The 26,771-nt window shown below is 39.9% G+C and overlaps 1 protein-coding gene across 1 annotated transcript in view; it reads left to right on the top strand.

Annotated features, from left to right (window-relative positions):
• DMD (dystrophin) overlaps positions 1-26,771 on the top strand; it is a 2,224,438-nt gene that overhangs the window by 2,064,932 nt on the left and 132,735 nt on the right. The window contains 1 exon segment of the mRNA XM_033201414.1: positions 14,512-14,573. Within this exon segment, the coding sequence (XP_033057305.1) occupies positions 14,512-14,573 (62 nt within the window).

The raw sequence follows: 26,771 nt of genomic DNA on the forward strand, positions 1-26,771 counted from the left end.
CTGATGTCATAACACAGCTGTATGTTAACATAAAAATTCTGTACCTTAGTAAATTATTAATATGAGCTATTAGCTCCCAGAGTCAATGTAAGAAACTTGTTTCAACTCTTCATATTCTAGCAAAAAGAAAACACACACACAAAACCTGACTTAAGAACTAACTAGGCGATTAAAGCCTGCTTAGTTTTTAATTGAAGTGCATGTTCTCTAATCCCAAGAGGTCAAACTAATCACCTTTCCCTTTTTGCTGCTTTTTTTCCCTCTATTTCTGTAATTATTATAATCTGTCTGATATTGTGTTTAGCCTATATATGGGTCTATCTTCCCTCATTAGATCATAAGCTCCTTAAGGAAAAGGCCATATTTCCTTGGGATCTCACTAGTAAAAAAAAAAAAAAAAAAAAAAACTGGATTACAATGTTGAAATTTTTATATATTCCCATGTCAATCTCCAAACACTCCCCAGTTTTTACCAACCATAAAGAAAAAATGAGAAGAGTTTAAATGATAAGCAAAGACATATGTAAGTGTTCCATAAATACACTATGTTTGAAGCTATTTAAAGAACTTAATGGCCGGGCGCGGTGGCTCAAGCCTGTAATCCCAGCACTTTGGGAGGCCGAGACGAGCGGATCACAAGGTCAGGAGATCGAGACCATCCTGGCTAACATGGTGAAACCCCGTCTCTACTAAAAAATACAAAAAAACTAGCTGGGCGAGGTGGCGGGCGCCTGTGGTCCCGGCTACTTGGGAGGCTGAGGCGGGAGAATGGCGTGAACCCGGGAGAATGGCGTGAACCGGGAGGCGGAGCTTGCAGTGAGCTGAGATCCGGCCACTGCACTCCAGCCTGGGCGACAGAGCGAGATTCCGTCTCAAAAAAAAAAAAAAAAAAAAGAACTTAATATAGGATAATATTTAATAGAGAAACTTAGTCTAGATAGAGCACATTAAAAACATTTCTTGAAATTTGTGGATAAATAAAAGTGCCTTGCATCTGTATTTTCCTTTCGTCTTCAAAATATGCCTTGACAAAAGAAAGCCAGAGCTGGAGTACAAGATTCAGACATTGGGAGATCATTAATTGGTAACACTGGATTTTATCTTATTTCCCCTTTTATGGATCCCTGTCTTTGTGTGGAATTCCTACATGCTAGCTGCTCAAGGCTTGCCACCAGGAGACTTTCTCCATCAAGCTAGGGGATATTTCTCCCTCACTGTCCCCCACCAAATCAAGATTCACTTGCTCTCTGACTACTCCAGGTTTCTGCTGTCTGCTAATGTGAACATGGATATACCTTTTAGCATGCGTGAATACTATTCGTATTTTAATCTCAGCCCCACTGAATGATAGCAAATGCTGTGAATTTTATGCCTATCTTAGGTTATAGCTAATGCTTTATCTTGCAAAAAAAAAAAATCTTACTTTTCTTACTTGCTTCCTTCTTAAATGTAAAAAGCAAAGAGGAAAGCTGCCTTTTATAAACTGCTAAAGAGCAGTTTACTAAAGAGCAGTTTACTAAAACTCAGACCTCTCATTTTCCTTCACACGACAATCTAAAATGCAATGTTAAAGTGAATTTATTTTGTTCTGTATACCTAACTATTCCTGAACATACTGAGTTCTCTTTTAAGAAATCATACCTGCCTGACAGGCTGCTTTGCATGAACACAGCATTCCCCAGCCTTCAAATTGCTGTCAGAGTCATTATGTCATTTTGACCCACAATATGGCAGTATTATCCTCATTCTATAGATGAATTAACAAAAGCTTCCAAGTGGTTAAGTGACTTGCCGGTAAAGGGTTAAGTGACCGGCCTCTAAAGGGTAGAATTGGTCTGGACACTCTGCCCCTCTATCTTCATGCCTTTGCTGTAATACACAGCTACACTTGCTGAAGATTAAGGAAGCTGCTTTTGATAGAGTGTGATTCTTGTAGATATTCATCTCAGGAAAAAAGAAAAAAAACGCTGGTGTCTTCATCTGTAGCATTTGATTATTACATTTCCCTTATCTGTTTCGACTTAGGATGACTTCCGTGTTCTCTTAATTGACTGGTAATTCCTTTGTTTACTTTTTTCCAAATCTCAAGAAGCAAGTCTACAGTATAACAATGGTTACATTAACATTTAACATTTTTTTATGAAATTTGAGTATTTCAGAAAGGGGTAATTTAGGCAGGCATGTATGTAGAACTTTGCATTTTAATTAAAAAGACTCAGAATGAAATGAACCTCTGACAGTAACAGATGACTACTTCTAAAAGCTGCATTACTACTTGATATATGCTCAGTATTTTCTTGTGGATAAGTGCTACGACTTGTTTCAAGAAAAGTGACAGGACTAAAACAATTAAAAAAGACAAAGCTGCTCTTTTTTAATCATATGCTCATAAATAAAACTAGGTTGCGAATTGTTTCCAGAGAAGCAATTGACAAAGTATAAGTAAATCACTCTAAGAACTAAAGCTGCCTTGATTTTTTTTAATGTTTAACCAAACCTCTATCCTTGTCCAATGATGAATTTTCTTTGACAAATAAATATTTACAAAGTATGAAATATAGACTTTGTGCCTTTCCTAAGGCCAAAGCATACTGTTTAACCTAAAATTTAATATATTTTTCTCACCTCAAGTACACCAAAATAAGAACATAACTAAAAAGTAATTCTCTCTTGTAGTAGACTGTCCATTAATCTTTTGTTAGATGATATTGGGATTGTGAGTTTCAGGTAGAAAGAAAAACTGTAATTTCTAGATTGATCAGAAAATCTGAGACTATTTATGGATTTGAAGAAAACAATAAAGTCTGATAAAATAGAATTTTCTGTAACCTCCCTTATGGAGTCAAGAAGGAGGAATCTTTCAACATTCTTCCATTTTGCAATGAAAATTCTTCATGCAGTAAATAGTTTGATTGGATAGATCAAAGGGTTAATTTACTGCTGATTGGAGGAGAGACCCAGACTTCACCAATTTAAAAAAAAAAAAATGCGCTGTGTAGGAGGAAGGTAGAAAGAGGCCTCAGAATGAATTCACTAATTGGGGTTTTCACCTGCTGTGAGTCTAATCGAATACAAAGCCTTATTTGTAGCTGAAGAGGAAGAGAGATTATGCAGAGTGTAAGAATTTCTGCCTAGTTTTGAAATTCCTCTTATTTGGCACAATCGGTGGGGAGAGGCAGACAAATAGTTACAAGTTTGAGCTGTTGTTAAGGTAGACCAGGAATGCTGTAGTCAGATAAACTTGAACCACCTTAACCAGTAATCCATTTTTAGCAGGAGGTGGTGTGGGTCATATACATGGGTTATCGCTGTAGCTGGCAGGCTAATAGGTACTCCAAATTCTTTCCCATGAAGCAACAGTCAGCCTGTGAGGTTAATGAAGTATGGCTTTATTTTAGTGAAGATGCTAAAATTCACATCTTTTTAGATTTCAGCTTGATATAGGTGGCTTTGTGAAGCTTTGAGAAATCTTATTAAAAGAAAACTGCGTGAGAGTGAAGCAGAGCTCGACATTATCTGGAACCTGTCTGGTGAAATCTCTGGTTTAGATGGCAGCTGGCTCAGAGAGAACTTTCCTCAGCCTGGCTTACTCTGCCTCCCTAAAGAGACAGGGCCCGGAAAAATAGGCTTTTGTGTGGTGTGAAGTGCTCTGTGTCTGAAGGTAGAGGCCTCTTCATTTGCTGGTTAATGTGAACTGGCTGGATATTCTTACATCCAGAAGATGTTGGTTTCAGATTGATCTGGGGGGATTATTATATATATTTCAATTAGTGTGCTATGGTATTTGCCCTAACCAGCAATGATTCACCATAAGCCAACCCATTTGTTAGATGTCTGAATCACTGTTCATGGTTAGTGCTTGTACTATGCAAAGAGGAACATGGAATTCTTACATCTTTATTGTACACCCAAATGTTGACATTTTACTATAGAATATGTATTCTACTTAATTGAAGTGATACCTATACTCTAAATGCATTTTTATAAAGTGATGCAGGTTATACTTAAACTTAGGGAGCACAAGGCAATATAGACAGAGATTCTTAGAGCTAGAGAGAAGCTGAACCCTAGGAGTTGGTGAAGTGTCTCGGGACCATCCCTCCAGGCAAGTACCCAGTTCAAACCATTCCTTGTCTTTGTCCTTTCCTATGCTACTCCTCATTTTTACACAGCTAACATCAGACCAACATTGAAACCACATGCAACCCATAAAGGAAAAAGATGTGTTCGTGGAAGGTAGGAACAGCCTAGCTTCAGCTGTTGGCCCTTCACACCCTCCACTAGATGGGCTCATTTGAACCCAAGACCCTTCCAACAGTACACTGCAAATCCATAGCTCCAATTCAGACATCTTCCCTCTGAGCTCCAGACTCAAATGTCCAACCGTCTCTTGGATACCTGCACTTTTACATCACCACCTCCAATTCATTATGTTCAAGACTGAATTCATCATCTCTTCCTAACCCTCTTCTGCCCCCTCCTCCTGAAATTCCTAGCTTGGAGAATGCTACTCGTCCAATCTTGGTTGTCACTCAAGGACAATGGTCCTTAACCTTCACTGCATATTAGAATCACTTGGAGAGTCTTAGAAATCCTAATGTCCAAGACCAATTAAATTAGAATCTCATGGTGGTGAGACCCAAACATCTAAATTTATTACCAACCCCTGAGTGATTCCAAAGGGCGGTCAAGCTTGAGGACTATTGCTTTACTTCTTCCTTCTCTTCCATTCATACATCCAGTCAGTCAAGACTCTTGTAGTTGGAACATTATTGTAACATTTCTCCAGCTCCTCTGCCACTGCCATAATTCAGATCCTCCTCATACTGCAATCTCCTTGTACTTGATGTCTGAATTCCAGACTCTGTCTTCTGATCAAGTCCCCACACCATTGCCTGAGTGATTTTTCTAAAAGACAAACCTGGCATAGCCACACTCATGCTTTAGTTCTTTCTTCCTTAAAAAGCTCCCTCATACCTTTCAGAATACAAGTCAAACTCCAGATGGTCACACTAAGCCCTTTCCAGTTTGCCCATTTCTCTTTTCTAACCCTTATCTTGACGTTCTCTCCAAAAGATCAAGCAGACCATTGAAGCTCTTGTAAAGAACAAGCTGGTTGCATCCTTTTTACCCTCACACACCTGCTGTTGTCACCATTCATAATTGTTGATTTGCCTTTACCCTCAAAAGCCAGAAACTCTTTGTGGGCCCACAGTGGAGGCTTTTATGAATATTATCCAATGACTGAGTCTCGTCTGCTTTTTAGCCCCAGTGTGGGGGGCTCTGACTTTCACCTCTATCGGTAGTCCCCACTCAGCTTCCAGTCTATTGCCCCAGAGGGTGGCTTTGGCTGGATGGGTCTCAGTTTGGTCAGGGTCCTGGGAGAAACAGATGGTACATTCAAATGCAACACTTGAAGAGAGTATAATGAAAAGGCTATTTACAAAGCTCTAGGCAGGCTAGGAGAAAAACAAAACAAAACAAGGAATGGTAAACATTTGCCCAAAGGGGTAAAGGGAGGAATGGTTTGCATAACCAGTGGAATGCTGTTGCTGTGGGAAAGGACTGGCCAACAAGACTTGAGCTGCAGGTCAAGGAACTCAGCAGCTCCCAGGCCCGAGATCAGTAGGAGGGAACCTGAAGAATAAATACCCAAACATCACTCTCCTCCTGTCCTTTCCTCTCCTTCTATAGGCCGTTCATCACTGCCTCCCAATTGGCTGAAAGCAAAAGGAAGCCAAATGGCAGGAAAGCCTGATTGATGTCCCCACAGAGGTCCAACCTCCTGGTGCATAGAGCAGAATGGAGAAGGACAAAGAATAGAGATGGAGGGGATAATGGGGAAGTATCCTGCACAGTCCCTTAGGTCAGAGATGCCCTTATTTTCTAAAGATACTCTTAAAGTTTAAGTGGTTCAAAGCCCAGAGTTTGGGCTATGGGAAAATTTACTGGGTCGCCTTCTTTGACCTCGTCCCATTTCATTTCTTCTTTATCTCGATTTCTAGCAAATTTACTCTTCTCTGCTCTGAGCCATCAGCGAGATTGTCTATGAGCACACTAGAAAAAACACAGACCTTTCCCACAGGAAAAGAAGCCGCGTCTCTTCGTGGCAGCCTAGGAGAATAGCTAAGCGCGTGAGTCTTGGAGCTGGACTCCCCGGTTCCAATCCTTGCACCATTCTAGACGGTGGTACTGGGAACGAGCAAGTCATGGCTGATTCTGAAGTCCAAATTTTAGCTGAAGTTTGTTCTGGTAGCAGAGCTGCAGGCTCTTTTCATGTCCGTGGTTCATATCAAAACAGTAATAACAATAATAATTAGAAGAAGGAGGAGAAGAAGAAAGATCTACTATAAATGAGCAATTAATATATTATCATACATGGCATCACTACATAATTACATATGACACGAAGGTATATCAGTTATGTTCTTTTCCAAATGCTTTAATAAGCAAAATTCATAATCTGCCTGCAATTGACAACAAAATAGTCTCTGTGATGCCCATGTCATTTCTTAATAATACTTTCAGTATTTAATTATAATATAACATCAAGATTTGGGAACAAGTCTTCAAGTGCCTATAACTCCAGTCTAAAAAAGAACTTAAAGATGTATTTTTGAGGATTGCCATCTGTCAATTTTTTTAAAAAAGTCTGAATAGTGATTTCTTATTCCATTCTTTTTTCTTGTCAACAGATTATTCTCAGTAGTTTTCTAATTGGACACTGAGAAAAGAGACTTAAGCGTTTATAGAGAAGCATGTCAGAACTCCTGAATTTTGAGCAGGTAATTTAAAAGTGTAAAATAAACAAACAAAAACAGGAAAGAAAGAGAGTGACAAATGTCTTACTATCCAGGTGTTACAAATCCTTAGTTTATCGATTTGTAATATTTACAAATGTCCATGCTCTGAGGCTTGTGTCTTTTAGTTGAAATAAACATAAACAATAGTTAAGTGATTTGCCACACTGACACAGAGATTGCTGTCTCTGATTTACTGCAAAGGGCACCACTTCCTCATTACAGGACACTAATCCCTCTTCCCCAAAGATAAGAGCAGACCTAGAATATACTCTTAGACCAAGGGACAACTTCAGCCAAAGCAAATCTTAGTGTGCCCCCCTCAGACCGTAATAGCAGCTGCCTCCACAACTCACTAGCTAAAAATTGCTAAAGGGCAACACTAAGAAATCTCAGTGTATGAGCCAGAATGCCAGAAGAAGTGCCATGTTTGCTTAAAAATAGCAATACCAATCATACTTACATGCACATATCTTTAATGATAACATTTACCTTTTTATTTGGTTTGTTAAAGGTAATAAAGAATCCTGGCATTCCCTTTTGCTTTTCTTCACATACTTTATTTTTGCCTCTTTTGCCATGCTGTAGCATTAGATAAAGCAAAATGGGTGTCCTTCCACCTAAAACATTCTAGGGGGAAAAATGTTGAGCAGAAAAGGATTATTTAAAAAGAAGCCGGACATGGTGGCGTGCACCTGTCATCGCAGGCACTTGGAGGCTGAAGTGGGAGGATGGCTTGAGCCCAGGAGTTGGGAGACCAGCCTGGGCAACACAGTGAGACCCCCATCCCATAAGAAATAAATTTTTAAAAGGAGACCACATTTAAACTGTAGACTGAAGTGGAATGAATCAATCAGAAAGGAGAGTGGAAAGCAAATGTTTGAAAGAAAATAAAAAGAAAAGCAAGCCAACAAAATAAATGGACAAAGAAGGACAGTGAAAGTATCACTAACGGTTTATCATAAGATACTCTTGGATGTTAATCTAAGGTATTATGTGAAGTTTGCAGATAATTCTTATGCTAATGAAGGCTTTCTTCTTCTTTTGAATATTTCCAAGCTTGAAATAATTGTGCAGTTAACTTCTATCATCATATTGCAAACTCTAAAATAGGAATTATTTGATCTGTTCAGGCCCTGTAACTTTTCCAATAAAATATTTGATTGGAAACGAGTTCTTTCTAGATTTTCCTAAAAGAATACTAAAGGACCAAACCGTGCAACACCACTGGTGGTAGTGTCTTAATTTAGAGAGTCCATACCAGTGATTCTCAAACATTAGTATGCTCAGAGTTTCTGGTTCAATAGGTCTGGGCCGGGCCCAGGGAATTTTCATTTCTAAGAAGTTCGCAGGTGATACTGATACTGCTATTCCCAGGGACTACATTTTGAGATCCTCTGCTATGTCACAAATCCAAATACAAAGTCTTTTTAACAATCCCTTTTAGCTTCACGTCCTTATCGCCGGCCACTTTAATCTTCAACTGAGGAGGAAGGGAGAGTGAGAATTATGTATATAATTTTTTTCTTTCATTTTTAAAAAAGAAAACTCCAAGCCCACACTCTTAATTATCTGGGATGAGGTCATTTGCACCTGGGTCATTTATTTAGGCAACAAGTAGTCTTGCTAGAGGCTTTAAGGAGGTGTTAGCAGAGCAGTGTGTGGCTTACAGGTTCCTTGGTCTACCTTAAATCCCCTCCTCTTTCTGTCTTTCTTTCTTTCTGTCTTTCTTTCTCTTTTCTTTTTCCTTTCCGTTTTGAAAGCCTCAACTGCCCAGTCTCTGGGTGTCCGGGTTCCCAGGTCCCTAGGTGGGGGCGGAGCCCGACACGGCCCCGCCCCGTCTGCCCGCAGCGCCCCCTCCCCGGCCCGCCCGCGCCGGCTCCTCCGCAGTGCTTTCAGCTGTGAGCTTGGGCGGCGGCGGCGCTCCACTTTCGGGGAGCCCGGCGGCTCTGGGAAGCTCACTCCTCCACTCGTACCCACCCTCGACCGCGGAGCCCTTGCAGCCATGAGGGAACAGCTCAAAGGGTAAGTGGATCGAGGCCCCGGCCCCGTCTCATCGCCGCAATCCGTGCACTTGTGGCGCGAGCAGGGGGCAAGCTGAGGCGGTCAAAACTTAGACAGGCGCGGCGACTGGACCCGGGGCGCCGGGCAGCTGGGCGTCTAGGAACCTCTCCCGCGGGTTCCCGCGGCGCGGTTGCAGGTGCGTCCCCGGGGTTTCTCCCCAGGCGCCGGGCTAGTGGGGGAACCTCTTCCCTCGGCTTTGGGACGGGCTGGGAGAGAAAAAGCTGATTTCTCCCCGTCCCCAGAGGGGATAACGCGTTCCTCACGCGGGGATTGGGGCCGGGGGAGCTTTTCGCTCCTTTCCAGTCTGCCAGTGTGGACGTGAGCAAGGCTGGCTGTTCCTAAATCGTCGCTCTTACTCGCCGAAGGAAGGGGCGCACGCGGCGCTACCTTCCATTGCACTGCAAGTGCCAAAAGGTCAACTTTTCTGCCTGATTTCTTCCGAGGATTCCAACTGACATTTCCCTCGCTGCATTTTCTACCGTGCTCATTCCGTGCCCCAAGACCTGCAGAAATCAGGAAAGAAAGAACAACTAAAGCTCAGAAGTCAAGGATTTCAGGGGGGATTTTTGTTTGGGCTTTTTTCCCCGCCCGTCCCCCCCCCCCGTTGGGATTGGGTGTGGAGTCATTTCTAGGGTGTTCTCTCGCATTTCTCCAGGTGTCTGTGCTCATCTTCAAGCAAAGTTTGTCGCTCCCAATCCGAGCACGGCAATAAAACGGGCAGAACACTTTGCTGGGTCAAATTTGAAGTTAAGTTTGAAGCCTTAAATTGAAGGGGTTTAGTTGCTTGAGGGAGGCATAATATTATAAACTGTTTTTACATCATGAAAAAAATCCATCCGATTTAAGTGGTGAACTTTTAAGTGGCGTCTTTAAGTGAAATCTACGTTTTTCCTTGGGCAATAAACTCTTTGGTCCTCTGCTTTATCCCTGTCACCTCTCCTTGTCACCCCCCACCCCCAATCAACCTTTCTTTTTTTGCCTAGATTTTTTATTGCCTTTTACCCAAGCCCCTCTTTGGAGGATACATTTGCTGTTGGAGAAGCGAGAGGAGCAAATGAAGCAACACGGTTGTATGAAAGTCCTCTGACCCTTGAACACCGTGGAATTGGTTTCAGTCATCATTGTTTGATGTCTGATTGGACACGACCCTGAAAAGAAATTGCTTTGGCCAAAGTTGAGGGTGGGTGGAAGTTAAACCTTGAAACGCAAATAGAACGGAAGACAAGTAACAGCTGGAACAGCCACCGAGGCAATCATCTTTGCTCTGGCTTTAGCCAAACAGTATAAAATGGCAAATATCCCAGGGAACAATAAATTGGAACTAGAATGGATTTCTGATGCTTATATTGATGCTCACCCCTCCAAACCCCTGCCCCACGGTAGCAGAAACTTTAAAATGTATTTTACCATCCACACCCTGCCAGTATTCCAGCAATGCAAGCCAAGTTCAACAATTCAGCATGCAAATGCCAAGGTTCCTCTAGAAAAAGAGTCTGATCCTCAGATTAAAGGGAAATCATTTGTGTGTGTGGATCAATGGGCTCCAGATTATATATGAAGCCAAACTCTAATCCTTTGCAAATCGCAAGAGAACGCTACCTTTTTATATTGCTGCATAGTGATTAGTTTTCTCCCTGGGAAGTAGTGGACAGATAGTTTTTTAAAAAGACAATTGTTCGGAATATTTTCAGTACCAAATAACAATGGTGGCAGCAGAAATCTTATTTTAATTAGGCAACTGCCATTTTCCCAGCCACAGCAGTAGATATTTGTTACTTTTTGTAAGTGTTTAATGTTTGTTTTTAAGAAACTAAAAAAGCAATTCCAATAAGTCTGATTATTCCAGCACTGACAGCAGGAACAGCTCTGAGGCAGTTATAATAACCTTGCACACTACTTGAAACTAAAGAAGGTGAGAGAAAATTTAAATTGTACAGTAGGAAATTAGGTCAGCCTTGTGCTCAGTAGAGTAATGCTTTAATTTCTTATTATTGACAAGTAGATGTTGCCGGGGTCTTTTGTCATAGTCGATGATTTTATATTTTAATTTGCATCAGGGTCCTATCACAGCCTCAAATAAAAGGGAAAAGGAGAGATTATCATGGTTTGTACAAAGAAGAGGGGAAATCTTCATATAAATACTGCTCAGAGAGGCATATCTGATGCCAGGCTTTGGAACCAGCAGGGCCAAAATCAATAACATTTTTTAAAGATGTAAAGAGCGTTCTAAGAATTATTTATGAGGCTGATCTCTGTGTTAATGTCCATACAGACTTGTGATCTATGTTGAACATTATTGTTCTCAGAAAGGCCAAACAAAGATGTACCCATTAACATGTGAACAGGTTTCAGGATTTCCTTTTTGGTTGTTCATGGTATATGGGGGAGAGCATTTCGATGTGGAGAGTGAAATGCAGAAAAGAGACAATTACCAAAAACAGTGCCACCCACCCTTCCACTCCCTCCTCCCTAGCACACCATGTTTTTCTGGATTGTCTGCGTATTCCAGGTAAATGTGGACTCTTCTCATGGAGTTATTGAGAATTCTCTACTGTTTTTGAAGGCAGACATAGAGTAAGAAACGAAGCTGTAAAATCGGTATTGATCACAGACAAAAAAATTGGTTTGTCCTTCAAGGTACAAGATAGATACGAGTTATGCAGATTTGTGCTATTTCATCCAGTCCATAGTCATAGTTCCTATCTATTTTGAAGGGTTAAATGTGTCTGAGGAGGGCTCTGGATTCATCACAGGTAGAAAATACTCACACGCTGTGAAGTGAATATTTGGTTCATCATATAGTTACCAAAAAATCTGAAGTGTTTTCGGCTATGTTGCCAAGCATTTTTAGCATTAAATGATTAAAAGACTATTTTTCTCATGTTAAGGATTAGTCACACCCTTTATTTCTTCTTTCCACTTGTGCTCACTTCTTTTGCTTAGAACTGGTTTGCAATTGAAGTGAAACTAAGACTGTAAAGGTGAAATCTAAATCTGTTTTTCTAGTTCTTTTGCATTGCTTAAAAATAAAAGGTTTGTGTGTTGAAGGTGAAAAAGGTTAGCTTCTGGAATTGTTTCAGGAGTTCATTTATCTTTGTTATTCAAGTCCCACAGAATCACAGATAATTGGGAGAATAGTATGTATCAAGGACTAGTATCTTAACTCACAAATGGGCAATGGAATTGGGGGCTTAGAATTTCTTCCTTCTTCCAGTAAAGAGATTTTCAGTTTTGCCGAGGACTGATGCATTAAAAAGATAATTTCTAAAGCCCTTTTCATAATTTTAACCTTCAAAATAAAGTCTTTAAAAAGGTAGAAATGTACGTATGCCAACAGTCACGAGATTTCTTTCGGAGCTGGGGAGCTACATGAAGCCCTCGTTCATTCTATGTGGGATTCTCCTGTAAATTGTATGCACTGTTTCCCTTCCCTTTTAGAATTGTGTTTGGTACAAGTTGATTTCTTGACTACGTTCCTCTAATTTGAAGTCCATTCCAGATGGTGGCTTTTCATGGTGGTTCCCTGTCTCTGTCTGATCAGGCTCATCAGCTCAGCTAAATGTTTTTCTGCAGACCTATAGGAGTTGCTACGGTCCTTACAGATATCCTGGAGATGGGACGTTGTTGTTACACAGTGTGACTAGTAAGGGCCTGTGTGAGCCCTTGTACATGTGGGCACATGTGTGTGCTTCCTCTCTTCTCTCTTCCTTTCTCCCTGGTACTTATATCACATCTGGATGACCTTTGGAAATAGAGGCGGCCTGAATGCAGGGTGGTCTCAATAGAAGGTAACCTTTCCTTGCTCTGCACTTGTGTACGGAATTGGTATACACTCACTTTCCGAGCTGAGAAATGCCTGAGAACAAGCAACACTTTTTCCATGAAGCTGCAAGCTGCAGCCTCCTTGTGCTGTGCATGTAAAGTATCAGTCCCGCCTACCCCTTCTCCGGATCATAAACTGGTTTGGACATGGGGTTTCCTAAAACCCCTTAAAGCATAGAGACCACATCTCTTGCTCTACTTGCTCTTTAAGACTTGAATGTCACTCTGTTACATTCCCTCAACTGGTAAGCCCTTGTTATAGTCCTCAAATGTGAATTGTCTCTGTGGAAAAGTCAAACAGAAACAAACGTATTTGGAAGACAGTGAAACAGCACTTCACAAGTGAACGTTTTCTTGCAAATTGTTTTCAGTAGCCCTCACTGTTCAATCAGTGACTGGTAAATATCACAGGGATGGTCTTTGAAGTTGTACAATTTGGGTGATTTCCGTATGTCTTTATGAGGTTTGTGATTGTATTCCATTTCTCAAACCAATTTAGATGGTTCTCTGATTTTTTTAAAACGTAGGTGATAACATGTAGTGTGTTGCTTTTGCTCTCTAGGAAGGGTCTGTCTTCGGCTTGATTGACTTAACTACAGTTGGATCCACATCTATATTGTAATCAACTAATAACAGATTTGCTTTTAATAGATGACAATTTGAGGGCACATGATACCAAAAGCGACCACATATTGAGCACCAAACGGTGCCGGTCACTTACCTGTATCAACTAATCCTTAATCCTCCAGTAGGGCACAGAGCCCTAAAATTCAACACATACGCTAAGGCCATTTGATATTGTTGCCTCTCCAGACTCCTCTTTCTGTGTGAGACCTCAATACTTTCTGGTTCTCTTGAAATACCCCAATTTAAGTGATTTCTTTTTCCTTCCCTCCCCTTTCCCCCAAAAGTTTATGAATAGACTCTGCATATGAGTACCCAAATATCATTCAAAACTGCATTTTACTGTATCAAAGCCTGCCATGCAATCCCTGAAAACTAGAAATACGATGCTGTGGTGATTTACGTAGATGGGCCAAAGTAAGGAAAAGTATATGTAGTTATTTCTCCAGGTTTATTCATGTAATTGAATGAGGAACAAAGGTGTTTTGTTCTTTTTGTGGCAGAAGCTGATAGCCAGCAACCACACTTCAAGAAATGGAAGAGAGCTGTGAATGCTTCATTCAGGCCCAAGTAAATATAGGAAGAGGTGTAGTGGTGTATAGCGTACTGAGTTTAAAGAAAAAACACTCTGAAACTAATGGGAAGAAGGAAGTTATGATATATTAGTCAGGCACTGGATATACTTAAGCTGAAATGAAATACAGGTATCATGGATATGAGATATGGATATGTAGAAGAAAGAGTAATGGAAAATGTCAGGGCAGTGAAAGCAAATGAGAAGTGAGATGATTTATATTTATTGAACTAATGTCCGGTTTGACAGAGTTGAGTAATAATCAGTTGTCAGTGTCCTTTATGTAGTGTTCCACATTGGATGAGTGAAGAAATCCTGATAGTCAATTATTGATCACATAACAAGGTCAATTTATCATAACTGAAGCTCAATCGATTTGTGGATGCAATGAAGAAACATTCTGGAACCGAATAATGTTTATATTGCTTTTCCCTTTGGAAGCAAAGCAGAAAGGGGCCTTTCGGCTTGTAAGATAAACATTTCTTCAATATACTATGGAGTGCTTTGAAATCAAGATTCCGAATGGTTCAAAAGCAAATCATGTTGTTGTGTTGTTGTTGTGTTTTTCCTCTTTTCTCAACTACCCATTGTAAATTCTAAAATCTTTCTTTATGTTTTGTGTTTTAGCCACGAGACTCAAACAACTTGCTGGGACCATCCCAAAATGACAGAGCTCTACCAGTCTTTAGGTAAGGACATGGCCATGTTTCCTCCAAGTTAAATGACAGGTGACTTTTAGGAGAAAGTAGTTTGTAGTGTGAAAGTTACTTGCTATATAAATAATAAATACATCACTAGATTGTTTCACGGGTGAAAGCAGTGGCACCTTCCTATACAAAATTGACAATCAGCTTTCTTTTTTTCAGGGGTTCCTTAAAAACAAGTTTTAGAAGTTGACTGCTAAAAATTCAATATACCTGAGAGGCCCTAAGGGTCTTTGTAGTTTTCTTTGGTGCCTAAAAGGATGGAAACACAGTTGCAATTTACGACTGTATTTTTTTTTTATTCCCACGAAGATAGAAAACTGTTTCAGGTGCTTATTGATTTCTTCCGTGTGAAACCAAGACAACCCTTTTGCCAAACCACAGATGTTGTGTAAAGGAATTTTCTGCCGTCTTTCCAGTGCTCACATTCCTCAGGCCTGGCGGGTCATTAATGTGAACATTTAAATGATTTCTTCAGTATGGCTTGTTTTGTGTTTATGTAAGAGCCTGACAGTTGTGTTTTCTTCCCCTCATAACTTGAAATTTTTGAGTAGGTACATAGCGTACAAATAAGGATTTGAAAACACAGTCTTTTTACACTGGACGAATGTCCAGATGTCTGGTTTGTCGTTTTAGATCTACAAGGAATATTCTGAAATGAATTATCTTAAGTTGCAGCTTGTTTGGGGTTTTGTTTTGTTTTGTTTTGGGACGGGGTCTTGCTCTGTCTCCCAGGCTGGAGTGCGGTGGTGCGGTTGTAGCTTATTGCAGCCTCGAACCCCTGGCTTATGTGGTTATTCTGCCTTAGCCTCCTAAGTAGCTGGGACTACAGGAATGTACCACCACACCCAGCTCATTTTTTAAATTTATTTTTATTTATTTTTGTAGAGATGGGTCTCACTATGTTGTTTTTATATATTTTTTTATATATAAAAAGTCATATCTTTTCTACTTTTTCAAGCCTGCATTTCTGTGAATGGATATGTTGATAGACAAACACATAAGGCGATCTCTTTGGATTTAAGGTTATGTGATAAACACTGTGGGAATCAGGGCACTTAAACATAAATCCTGTGTAGGTATACGTAAGTGGAGTTGTGTATGTCGGGGGTATGTAGCCATTACCGCTTTTGTGTCATAGACTCTCACGGAATGAATTGTAGCTATAGAGACACCAAGGATTAGAGAAGAGATATTAGCCAAAAAATGGTTTTATTAAACATTTTTCTAATTATAATGATTAAATTTCTTCTAGAAAACCTGAAAAACGTAAATAAAAAACATGAAAAAGGAAAAACAAAGTCACTTATACTAACCAGAGAGAGAGAGATCCAATACATTTCGAGTAATATTATGTCATTTCAGTCTAGTGATAAGTGTGTGAACGTTTAAAATTGTAAATAAAATTGGGATCAGCTATTTTCTAGTGCTACATTTCCAGCCCCCACAGAATGTTTTTGGCTTATAATTGTGGACTGTTTATACCACAGGTGGAAAACGTGAATGCTTATCTTTTGGCAAATGAGAGAATGAAAAGGCTTCTTCTGAAGTGGGCAGCAGCTGTCCTGGGCAAGCTGGTCTTTCTATCCCAGTACTCCCAGGACCCCAGGACTCCTGATTGTACAAGAGAAACTAGAAATGCGTCCACAAAAAGCTAATTTAAATTTGTCTGTGGGCCTCTTGATCATAACCTGTGGTTTACAGAGATTTAGCCCACTTCTAACATTTCCTACTCTAATTACAGTATTTCTAGTTGTAATATTTTAATCACTCTTATTTTAAAATCATTATTATTATAGAATTAATACCTATTCATATTTTTTTAAGTTTAAAAATATAGACAGGCTAACAAAAAAGAAGAGACAAATCATAACCTCACTTCTTAGAGTTAGCTGCTGTTTAATAATGTAGTAGATATCTTCAAAATGTCTTTCTATACATATATTTTATAGAAGTTGAATCATTCTGTCTTATAGCTTGCTCTTTTTTTTCACTGAAAAGTAATGTATTACCATGGCCATATTTCATTTTGTTGTATAGCATTCTCTACCACTTTCAATTACTCTGTAATGAGAAATTGCAAACATGTTTGATGAAAAGCTAATTATGGACTATCAATGAATACATGTTTGCACCTTTAATACAAATTAAATATACATTTAATCATTATATTGCTAAAATTTTCTCCATAGTTTAGATGTGGTGATAAACTGAAAACTGGTAATCTCTCATGACTTGTGACATTGGGCTTGTGACATCACTCAATTTTGAATGATGACAGAATTTTACAGTTGCAGGAGATTTTAGAACTCATTTATTGCAAACTTTTTCTTTTATGAAATCAACTTTCAGGTATAATTTGTATATAATAAAAGGAAGTCATCGTAAGTGTGTTATCAATTCCAGCTCCCTTTGAAATTCTGTTTCTTGCTAGCCCAATAACAAACCATTTGCAAGTGAACTAAGTGTTGAAATTTGCTTTTCACCTTTCAGAGTTAATACTTCCATTAGTTTTGTAACAAACATTCATTGGGCTTTTATCCAAATGGTGATTCATCAAATAACATCTCGCATTTATTGCGGGCCTATTGTATGTTTTCTACATGGGACATGCCAGCAACCAACCTGCATGGTAGATGGTATCAACATCCACATTTCACAGGACAGCAAAGCCAGGCTCAGGGAGGAATTGATCAGGGCTACACAGCTATGTGGGGCTACACCTGGATTTGTCCTTGGTTTTCTGTTAGTAGTTTCACTGTTCTCATTGATTTTATTTACTAGGTAAAGTATATTCATGTTGGTTACTACATACCTGCTACACGTATATAGGGATTGATAGTTTTACCTATGAATAGTAAGTTACTTGAGTGGTATTTCTGGAAATGGTATGGTGGGTTCCTAAACAATGGGCACTCCTTTTGCTGTTGCCTGGCACACACAGAATGATGATTTAGTTTGTTATATGGCTACATCCTTTTTTTTTTTTTTTTTTTTTGAGACAGAGTCTTACTCTGTCACCCAGGCTGGAATGCAGTGGCACGATCTTGGCTCATGGCACCTCCGCGTCTCCAGAATCAAGTGATTCTCCTGCTTCAGCCTCCCAAGTAGCTGGGATTACTAGGTGCCTGCCACCATGCCCAGCTAATTTTTGTATTTTTTACTAGGGATGGGGTTTTGCCATGTTGGCCAGACTGCTCTTGACCTCCTGACCTCAGGTGATCCGCCCACCTTGACCTCCCAAATTGTTAGGATTACAGGCGTAAGCCACCGCGTCCAGCTGCCTATATCCTTGAGATCCCATATAAGATTAACTACCAGTACTGCCTTTCCTCGTCTCCAGAATTATAGTGTTTCAAAGTCGAAACACAAGCATAAAATACTGAAAAGAAACTTTTTATTGCATTTTAGTTTTTACTTATTAGCTTATATTTTTCTTCATCAAGAGGTACCCCTTTAGGTCCAAATTGCTCTTTGAGCTGGATGAAATGGTCAGAAGCCATCAACTACAGTCAGTTTATGAAAGGTATCTTGAAAGCAGAAATGGTGTTGTGGTCTGGCGTGTCAAATGTTTAAGACCACATCTAGCCCCCTCTGTTAATCACCTGAACCTCATGTCTCTGGTGAGGTGCTGAAAATATCAAGATGTTGCTTTTTCCCTCTGTTCCCCCACTCCAGACATACTCTACTGTGGAAGCTACACTTGTTCACAGTATGCATGGTAGGTTACACATTCTTAAAGACGCCCACTTCTAAGGAGATTCCCATTCTCTAATTTGCCAGAGTTCCCAAGCAGCCTGTTCAACACATGTTTATGTTACCTACTTGGCCCTCAAAAGCATTCAGGTGTTCCCCCACACCCAGGGTTTGAATACAATAGGATTAGAAGTTGAAAACATTTTGTTAGAACTGAAAAGTAGCAAGTATTTACTGATGAAAAGCTATAATATTGCTTGAGATATTACCATTGGAGCTCTCTAATACATTCTGGGTGATTTTCATTTTCATTCCTTTTCCACTGATTTTCTAAAATGAATTTATATTTTACAATAGATGTTTGGTAAAAAAGTTTCTTCGTCAATACCCCCTATTCCATTTCTTACTTAGTGTCTCTATAGCTACAGTTCATTAACCAATGAGAACCTATGACAGAAAAGCAACAGTAGCCATGCACACACACACCCCCACATATATGTAGATAATTTATGCTGAAAGACCCTGATTCTCATGGACTTTGTCAGGTAACCTTAAACTCAAGGAGATCATCTCATGTATTTTTAGTCTGTATGTCCAGTCGTGAAAAATGCAGATGTAGACATTTTAGTGGTAGAGAAAATAGAACTTTTTTGATTAAAAAATAAATAAAAATGTAAGATAATTAATTTGAGATTATTTCCAACAGATCTAAAATGGCTTTTCAGAGGAGGTTTCAGTCAAGTCTTAGAAATATTGTGTTCCCCTCATTTTTAGGCTGTGTACCTACACAAAAAATTGAGAGAAAATATTGCCAGAGTCCTACACAAACAAAGCAAGACATAGCAAAGAAATAATTTAAAGGTTCACTGTGATGACTGAACAGTCATTAGGAATTTGAGTCTCCATAAAATTTTTTACATCACATTAATGGTTTGACAAAAGCATTGTCTTGGATTTTCACAGGGAATAAATCACTAAAAGCAACTGGAAATCAGTTTTCTTTCAGCATTTTTCTCTGACTACCCCCAGTAGTCATAGAATGGTAGTAGAGAATACTAGTGGAGTGAGTGGGGTATAAGAGACCAAGTGTCCCGTGTCTATTTTTTGTAGGCCTTAGTGCTTTATCTTTAAAATGTGAGGATATTGGGGCTGGGCACAGTGGCTCACTCTTGTAATCCCAGCATTTTGGGAGGTCGAGGCAGGCGGATCACCTGAGGTCAGGAGATCAAGACCATCCTGGCTAATGCAGTGATACCCCATCTTTACTAAAAATACAAAAAATTAGCCAGGCGTGGTGGCACATGCCTGTAATCCCAGCTACTCGAGAGGCCGAGGCTGGAGAATCACTTGAACCCAGGAGGCAGAGGTTGCGACGAACCGAGATCACGCTGTTGCACTCCCTCCTGGGCAACAGAGTGAAACTCCATCTCAAAAAAAAAAAAAAAAAAAAAAAGTGAGGATATTGGACAAGTGTCTAAGAATTTTGTTTTTCTTTTACTTTGGGCTGAGGGTGGGGCAGGCTGTTTCTAAACTTGCTGTGATCATCATTTTTCAAGAGGTACATTTAGGCTAACTCTGCAGACAAGTGGATTTCTAAAAGTTTAATCATTCCTATGTTTTTTTTTTTTTTTTTTTGAGGCGGAGTCTCGCTCTGTCGCCCAGGCTGGAGTGCAGTGGCCGGATCTCAGCTCACTGCAAGCTCCGCCTCCCGGGTTTACGCCATTCTCCTGCCTCAGCCTCCCGAGTAGCTGGGACTACAGGCGCCCGCCACCTCGCCCGGCTAGTTTTTTTTTTTGTATTTTTAGTAGAGACGGTTTCACTGTATTAGCCAGGAGGGTCTCGATCTCCTGACCTCATGATCCGCCGTCTCGGCCTCCCAAAGTGCTGGGATTACAGGCTTGAGCCACCGCGCCCGGCCATTCCTATGTTTTAAATGTACATTCTGAGAAAACAAACAACAGGAGAAGATCATGCCACCCATCCGTGTCTTACAGGCTGAGTGAGGCAAGCTGTTGTCAAATAGAGAGGCTCTTGAGATATTTCCCATTAGACTCCTCTGGGTCATTCATTGTTATTGAGAGGGCACATTCTTCGTCACTCCCTAGAAGTAATAATATGTTTGATTCATGAGGTGAATTTTATATTTATTAGCATTTTTACAAATGTAATGGGAAGACTGTTCTAATAGGTTAGCTTGGTGATTTAAAACCCCGAGCTCTTCAAGGCTCCAGAAAGCATTTACAAAATCAGTAGATGTTAGATAGTAATATGCTCTGGAATTTATTTTGAAATACTAATATAATATTGATTTACATGAAGTGCAGTTATGTGGTTAAAAGCCTGCCCTTTTCTCACAATTTATGTCTAGGTCCATAAGTTCATTACTGAAATTTTAGGAAAATATTTTTTAAAAAGTTCACGCTGCCCGCCCACACACATAGAATATATGCTGCTTAAAAATACTTTTATTGTTTTTCTTTTTTTTTTAAAAAAACAGCATCTTGCTCTGTCACATAGACTGGAGTGCAGTGGCCTGATCATGGCACACTGCAGCTTTGAACACCCAGGCTCAAGAGATCCTCCCACCTCAGCCTTCCAAGTAGCTGGGACTATAGCTGTGTGCCACGGTGCCTGGCTAATCTTGTTTTTAATTTTTTGTAGAGATGGGGGTCTCACCATGTTGTCCAGGCTGGTCTCAAATTCTTGGCCTCAAGCGATCCTCCCACCTTGGCCTCCCACAGCTCTGAGATTCCAAGTGTGAGCCACTGTGCCTGGCCTCACAATTTCCAATTTCAAGTCTTACTACAAACTTAAGTAATCAAGACAACATTTACATAAAGACAGATATACTGATCAACAGAGTAGAATTTATGCTGGGCACAGTGGCTCACATTTGTAATCCCAGCACTTTTGGAGGCCGAGGCAAGTAGATCACTTGAGCTCAGGAGTTCGAGAGCAGCCTGGGCAACATGGTGAAACCCCTGTCTCCCCATCTTTACAAAAATACAAAAATTAGCCGAGCATGGTAGCATGTGCTGTAGTCCCAGATACTCAGGAGGCTGAGGTGGGAGGATCGCTTGAGCCCGGGAGGTCGAGACTGCAGTAAGCCGAGGTTATATCACTGCACTCCAGCCTGGGCAACAGGACAAGACCCTGTTTAAAAACATTATTTCTGACTGGGTGCGGTGACTCACACCTATAATCCCAGCACTTTGGGAGGCCGAGGCAGGCGGATCATAAGGTCAGGAGATCAAGACCATCCTGGCTAACACGGTGAAACCCCGTCTCTACTAAAAATACAAAAAAGTTAGCTGGGCATGATGGCGGGCACCTGTAGTCCCAGTTACTCAGGAGGCTGAGGCAGGAGAATGGCGTGAACCCGGGGAGTGGAGCTTGCAGTGAGCCGAGATCGCGCCACCGCACTCCAGCCTGGGCGACAGAGCAAGACTCTGTCTCAAAAAAACAAACAAACAAAAAAACAAAAACATTATTTCTTAGCCTGTGTTACTGGGGGTCTCTTATTATAAATACAATAAAATATGTGGTTCCCCAATGGTTCCTTTCTAAATTACAATGTGGGTTTTTTTGCATTTGTGATACCGTCAGTATAGTACAAGAATACCAGTTTATGAAGGAAACATATAGGTAAAAATAGGATAATGTGAAGAAAGAATCACTGTACTTCAGAAAGCTGATTTTATTTCAAGCAGTTTATTAAAATCTAGATGCACCATATGTTCTGATGTTACTTATTCCAATTTCCTTTTCCTTCATTGAAGTCCTTTTAACCACAATTTTTTCTCAAGGGGTATTGGTTCTCCTTTTCTTGAGTTATAGCATTCTTCAGAAGGATCTAGCCTCTTTAATCTGTTGCCCAGTTTTTGGAACCTACTATCCAGCGTGATGCTCACCTGAATGATGCAAAAGCTCTCAATTTTCTAAAATGGACTTCTGAGTGTTTTTGGAATTCTTAGGAAAAGTGATCTTTAAACACCGTAAGATTTGAAGGCAGTCTGTCAGCACGTGGCCCTTAGCTTCATGTCTGTGGTTTGCAGAGAGCTTCAGAGTGTTAAAATGAGGATTTAATTTTAGGGTCTGCTGGGCCTGAGGTTAGGGGTGTGATTCTTTAGCAGTTCTAGTTAGGAGAACTAGTTAAGTCCTAGTTCAGTCAACAGGGCGAAAACCTTTTTAAAGATACATCAATATCATTATAAACCAGCAATTGCAAGAGAGTTAAAAACACTGCCATCAAAATCCTTGTACCTCTTTCCTCAGCTTGCCCAAGAGGAAGGGATATCATAGTTATTTGCTCATTCTCCTCTTTTGATAGGCTTTCTACATTCCATTAAGTATTCCCTCCTGAGGATGTTCTTGGGTTAGAAACTGCAGGATTCTGAATGACTATGAATTCTTTTTGCATTAGGAGTTTGTCCTAATGCTTTTCTCAGCATATTTTGTGAACTAAACTGTTCTCCACTGAGCTACTCAATATTTAGCCTTCCTTGGCTCTTGCTTCTAGTTCCTTAACATATTGCTTAGTGTTAAAACCTCTGCCTTTTGACTTTTTACTGCCATAACGCTTTGAACTGGAAAGGATATCTAGATTCAGATGCCAGCTTCGGTGTGATCTCGGGCAAGTCCCTTTCTATTGGTCTTCATTTTCTTATATGTCATGTTGGCCAGTGATCTTTCATCATTAAATGACTGGTTTTGATTTAACTCCTGGCTAGAGTAAAGCTTGGTTGTATGAATGTTATCAGCCCTAAACCCCCAGTTCCTCTTTGTCACCACCAACCTAAAGGATATGAGTAATAGGATAATCATATTTATTTATTTAATTATTATTATTTTTTGAGACGGAGTCTCTGTCGCCAGGCAGGAGTGCAGTGGCAGAATCTCATCTCACTGCAACCTCCACCTCCTGCATTCAGGCGATTCTCCTGCCTCAGCCTCCCGCTACCACGCCCAGCTAGTTTTTGTATTTTTAGTAGAGACGGGGTTTCACCATGTTGGCCAGGCTGGTCTCGATCTCCTGACCTCACGATCCACCCACCTCAGCCTCCCAAAGTGCTAAGATTACAGGCATGAGCCACCGCGCCTGTCCTATAATCATATTTGTAATAATTGTACTTTATTTGTGTAGCACTTTACAATGTGCAAAGAGTTTTCAGAAATAACCATATTTAATCCTTACACAGCTATAGATTAGCTGGCATATGACCTGGATTTTCTATCAATTTCAGTTTCAGATTTTTTGTCCTGTCATCCCTTTGAGTGTCCTTCCAGTTTTTGATTTGGGAAATAATGCTACCATTTCGGTGGATGGGGTAACTCTGCCCGTCTTTCCATTTGGACTTGAGCAGACTGAGGCTCAAGACTTGATTTGATTTATACTCACATACGGTAGAAGATAAGGAACCAAGTCCAGAACTCACATTTTATGAACTCTGAGTTCTGTGTTCTCGAAGGAACATCCATTATTCTTAGCATGATTTATAAAACTGCTTTATCAGCATAATTGAACTGGAATCCATATGACATTCTTTATTCCCTAGCTGACAAAATTAGGACGGAAGATTTAGTCAAATTTGATATTAAGGCTGTTATAAATGTTCTTCCTTTACTATCCAGCTTATAAAAGAAAAAAGAAAAATAATCTGCTCTTTTAACTTTGATTAGGATCCATTGACTTTCCCCATTTGTAAAATAGAAATGTAATTTCCAAATCAAAATTTATGGCATTTTAATGTACTATTCTAAATATTATAATATTTTTTCTTGTTCAAATAACTTGATTTAAAGCTTCTAATTGAAGAACATAATAAATAGATATTTCTGAATTGCATCTCTCAAAGCTTATTTCAGAAGGAAACTCAAAAAGAATTGTTCCTTAGACTTTGACTGGTTTCCAGTTTTAAAAGAGCTGCCAAACTGTAGTTTACTGGTCTAAATAAGAGGAACATTAAGGTTACACCTGCAGCTAGAAGAAAAGTGCTGGATGTGTACAATTTTATGTAGCTGGATCTGCAGAAGATGATTTTTGCACACAGAGTAAAGGCATCTAAAAACGTGTCTGCTCTTATTCAGACATTTCCAATATTTCTTTTTTAAGCCCACAAGCCCGATTACCTCTGTATGTCTCTAGGGAGCTGCAATTTTGCTGGAAAGAGATTCAGAACAGTCAGAACACTCACATAAAATAGATAGAGAGGTTTTAAAGTCTGTACCCTCCACAGTAGTAATAAAATGACCTAAAAATATTCTGAAAGTCTCTCTTATGACATAGTGGATGAATCATTAGCTTATTTATGAATTGGTGATATTCTGTGAGAATGTTTCAAAATTGCTATTTCACAAAATGTTGATCGCTTGCATAACTCCAGGAAAGTCATTACGCCCCCTCATAAATAGAAGCTTATATAACGGAGACAAATGTTGCTTATATTGATATATTTACATACAGATTTCTTTACCAAGCATTAATTTTGGTGAGAAGGTGATTGTTTTTATATTTTACTTTCTTGGTCTGTAAAGAGGCTATCACTTTAAGGCCAGGCATGGTGGCATGCACCTGTAGTCCCAGCACTTCCAGAGGCTGAGGCAGGAGGATCCCTTGAGCCCAGGAATTTGAGTCCAGCCTGGGCAACATAGCAAGACCCTGTCTTGAAAAAAAAAAAGCAAAAAAAAAAAACAGGCTATCACTTAAGAGCAGTGCTTCTCAAACTGGTGAAGGGCCGGGTTTTTGTTGGTGGTGTTTTTGTTGTTGTTGTTTGTTTTTTGTTTTTTTGAGATGGAGTCTCGCTCTGTCACCAGGCTGGAGTGCAGTGGTGCGATTTTAGCTCACTACAACCTCTGCCTCCCGGGTTCAAGTGATTCTCCTGCCTCAGTCTCCCAAGTAGCTGGGATTACAGGTGTGCACTACCACACCCAGCTAATTTTTGCATTTTTAGTAGAGATGGGGTTTTACCATATTGGCTAGGATGGTCTCGATCTCTTGACCTCATGATCTGCCAGCCTCCGCCTCCCGAAGTGCTGGGATTACGGGCATGAGCCACCACCCCCAGCCAGTGGTGGTTTTTAACATATTACACATCACAGATTTTCAGGTGGTTCTAATGAAACTGACAAGTATGTATTCACACCACATGTAACTCAACAGTCAAGTTCAACAACACTCAACCTCGTCTGTACCCTGCTCCATGAGATGAATGCACTCTGAATTTGGATGTCATGGCAATGTCAAATTGCTATCGAAGTTACTTAACACATTGTTCATTTCTATACTTGTGAAAGACCATATTTTGAGTAGCACTGTTCTAGAGCACTTAATTTTTGAAAGTGTAAGTGTAAACTCAAATCAGGTGACCCAAGTTGGGGGGAGGATAATTAACCAAACAGGAACACCTGAAAAATGTTATTTATGAGGTTTAATGTTTTGCCAGTTGAGTCAAGTTCAGGCAGAAGAGGGATCTATCTTCTTTCCCACTTGGTAACTCTCCTTGGCAATTATTTTAGAAGACCAAACATAGAAATCATCGTGTTACAGGAAGGAACCAGGGATTAAGCAGCAGAGCCACTGCTGCTTAGTTTAATGTCTCTCCCATCCCCTATAATTAAATAGAATGTATATAACGTGATAAATTTAACATACAGGTTGTTTTTATCTAAAATATAAACTATGATATGTGCACTCTTTATGGGGTGCATTCAGTGGGGGAACTAATTGATTATACTGTGACTTTCCCATTGTCACTTTATGAGTTTAGGTTTGGAGGCAATGTTTTGTAGCAGCAAAACTGTTCATTGACTTTGAGGCTGGATTTAAATTCTGATTCTGTCGCCAGTTCTCTGTGGTCAAAAAGGAAACCACTAATAATTTTGAACCTCAGTTTTTGACGTATTAAGTAGTTATGATGAGACTTACCTTGTGTTGTGAGGATTAGAGATGACATATGTAAGATGACAGAATGTCTGTTGTAGTAACTGCTCAAGGAATTATAATTGCTATTAATAGTGATATGCATTATCATTATTAGTTGTTATTATCATATACCAGTCTCTCCTTATTTAATAATCTATTAGATTCCTGAATTGAGATACCAAGTGTTCAGATAGTGATAAACACCCAGGTTTAGGTGTTCACCTTTGACACTCAAGGAGCCACTTAATTTTTCTGAAGTATTTTACTTCTTAACCAAAGTGCTAAAGATCACGTGATCACAATTTATCCTAACTTTTGGAAAGCATACACTTACTTTAATTTGACATGCAAATTAGAATAATACATTTTCTACTGTGTTGTTTGCCCTCCCCCCATTCTCATTCAGGATAAAAAATACTACCTTTTGGGAGGCTGAGGCGGGTGGATCACCTGAGGTCAGGAGTTCAAGACCAGCCTGGGCAACACAGTGAAATCCCATCTCTACTAAAATAAAAAATAAAAAAATAAAAAGCCGGAAGTGGCGGTGTGTGCCTGTAGTCCCAGAT

The sequence above is a fragment of the Trachypithecus francoisi genome, unplaced genomic scaffold (assembly GCF_009764315.1).
Source record: "Trachypithecus francoisi isolate TF-2019V2 unplaced genomic scaffold, Tfra_2.0 Lachesis_group6, whole genome shotgun sequence".
Taxonomy (NCBI): Eukaryota; Metazoa; Chordata; class Mammalia; order Primates; family Cercopithecidae; genus Trachypithecus; species Trachypithecus francoisi.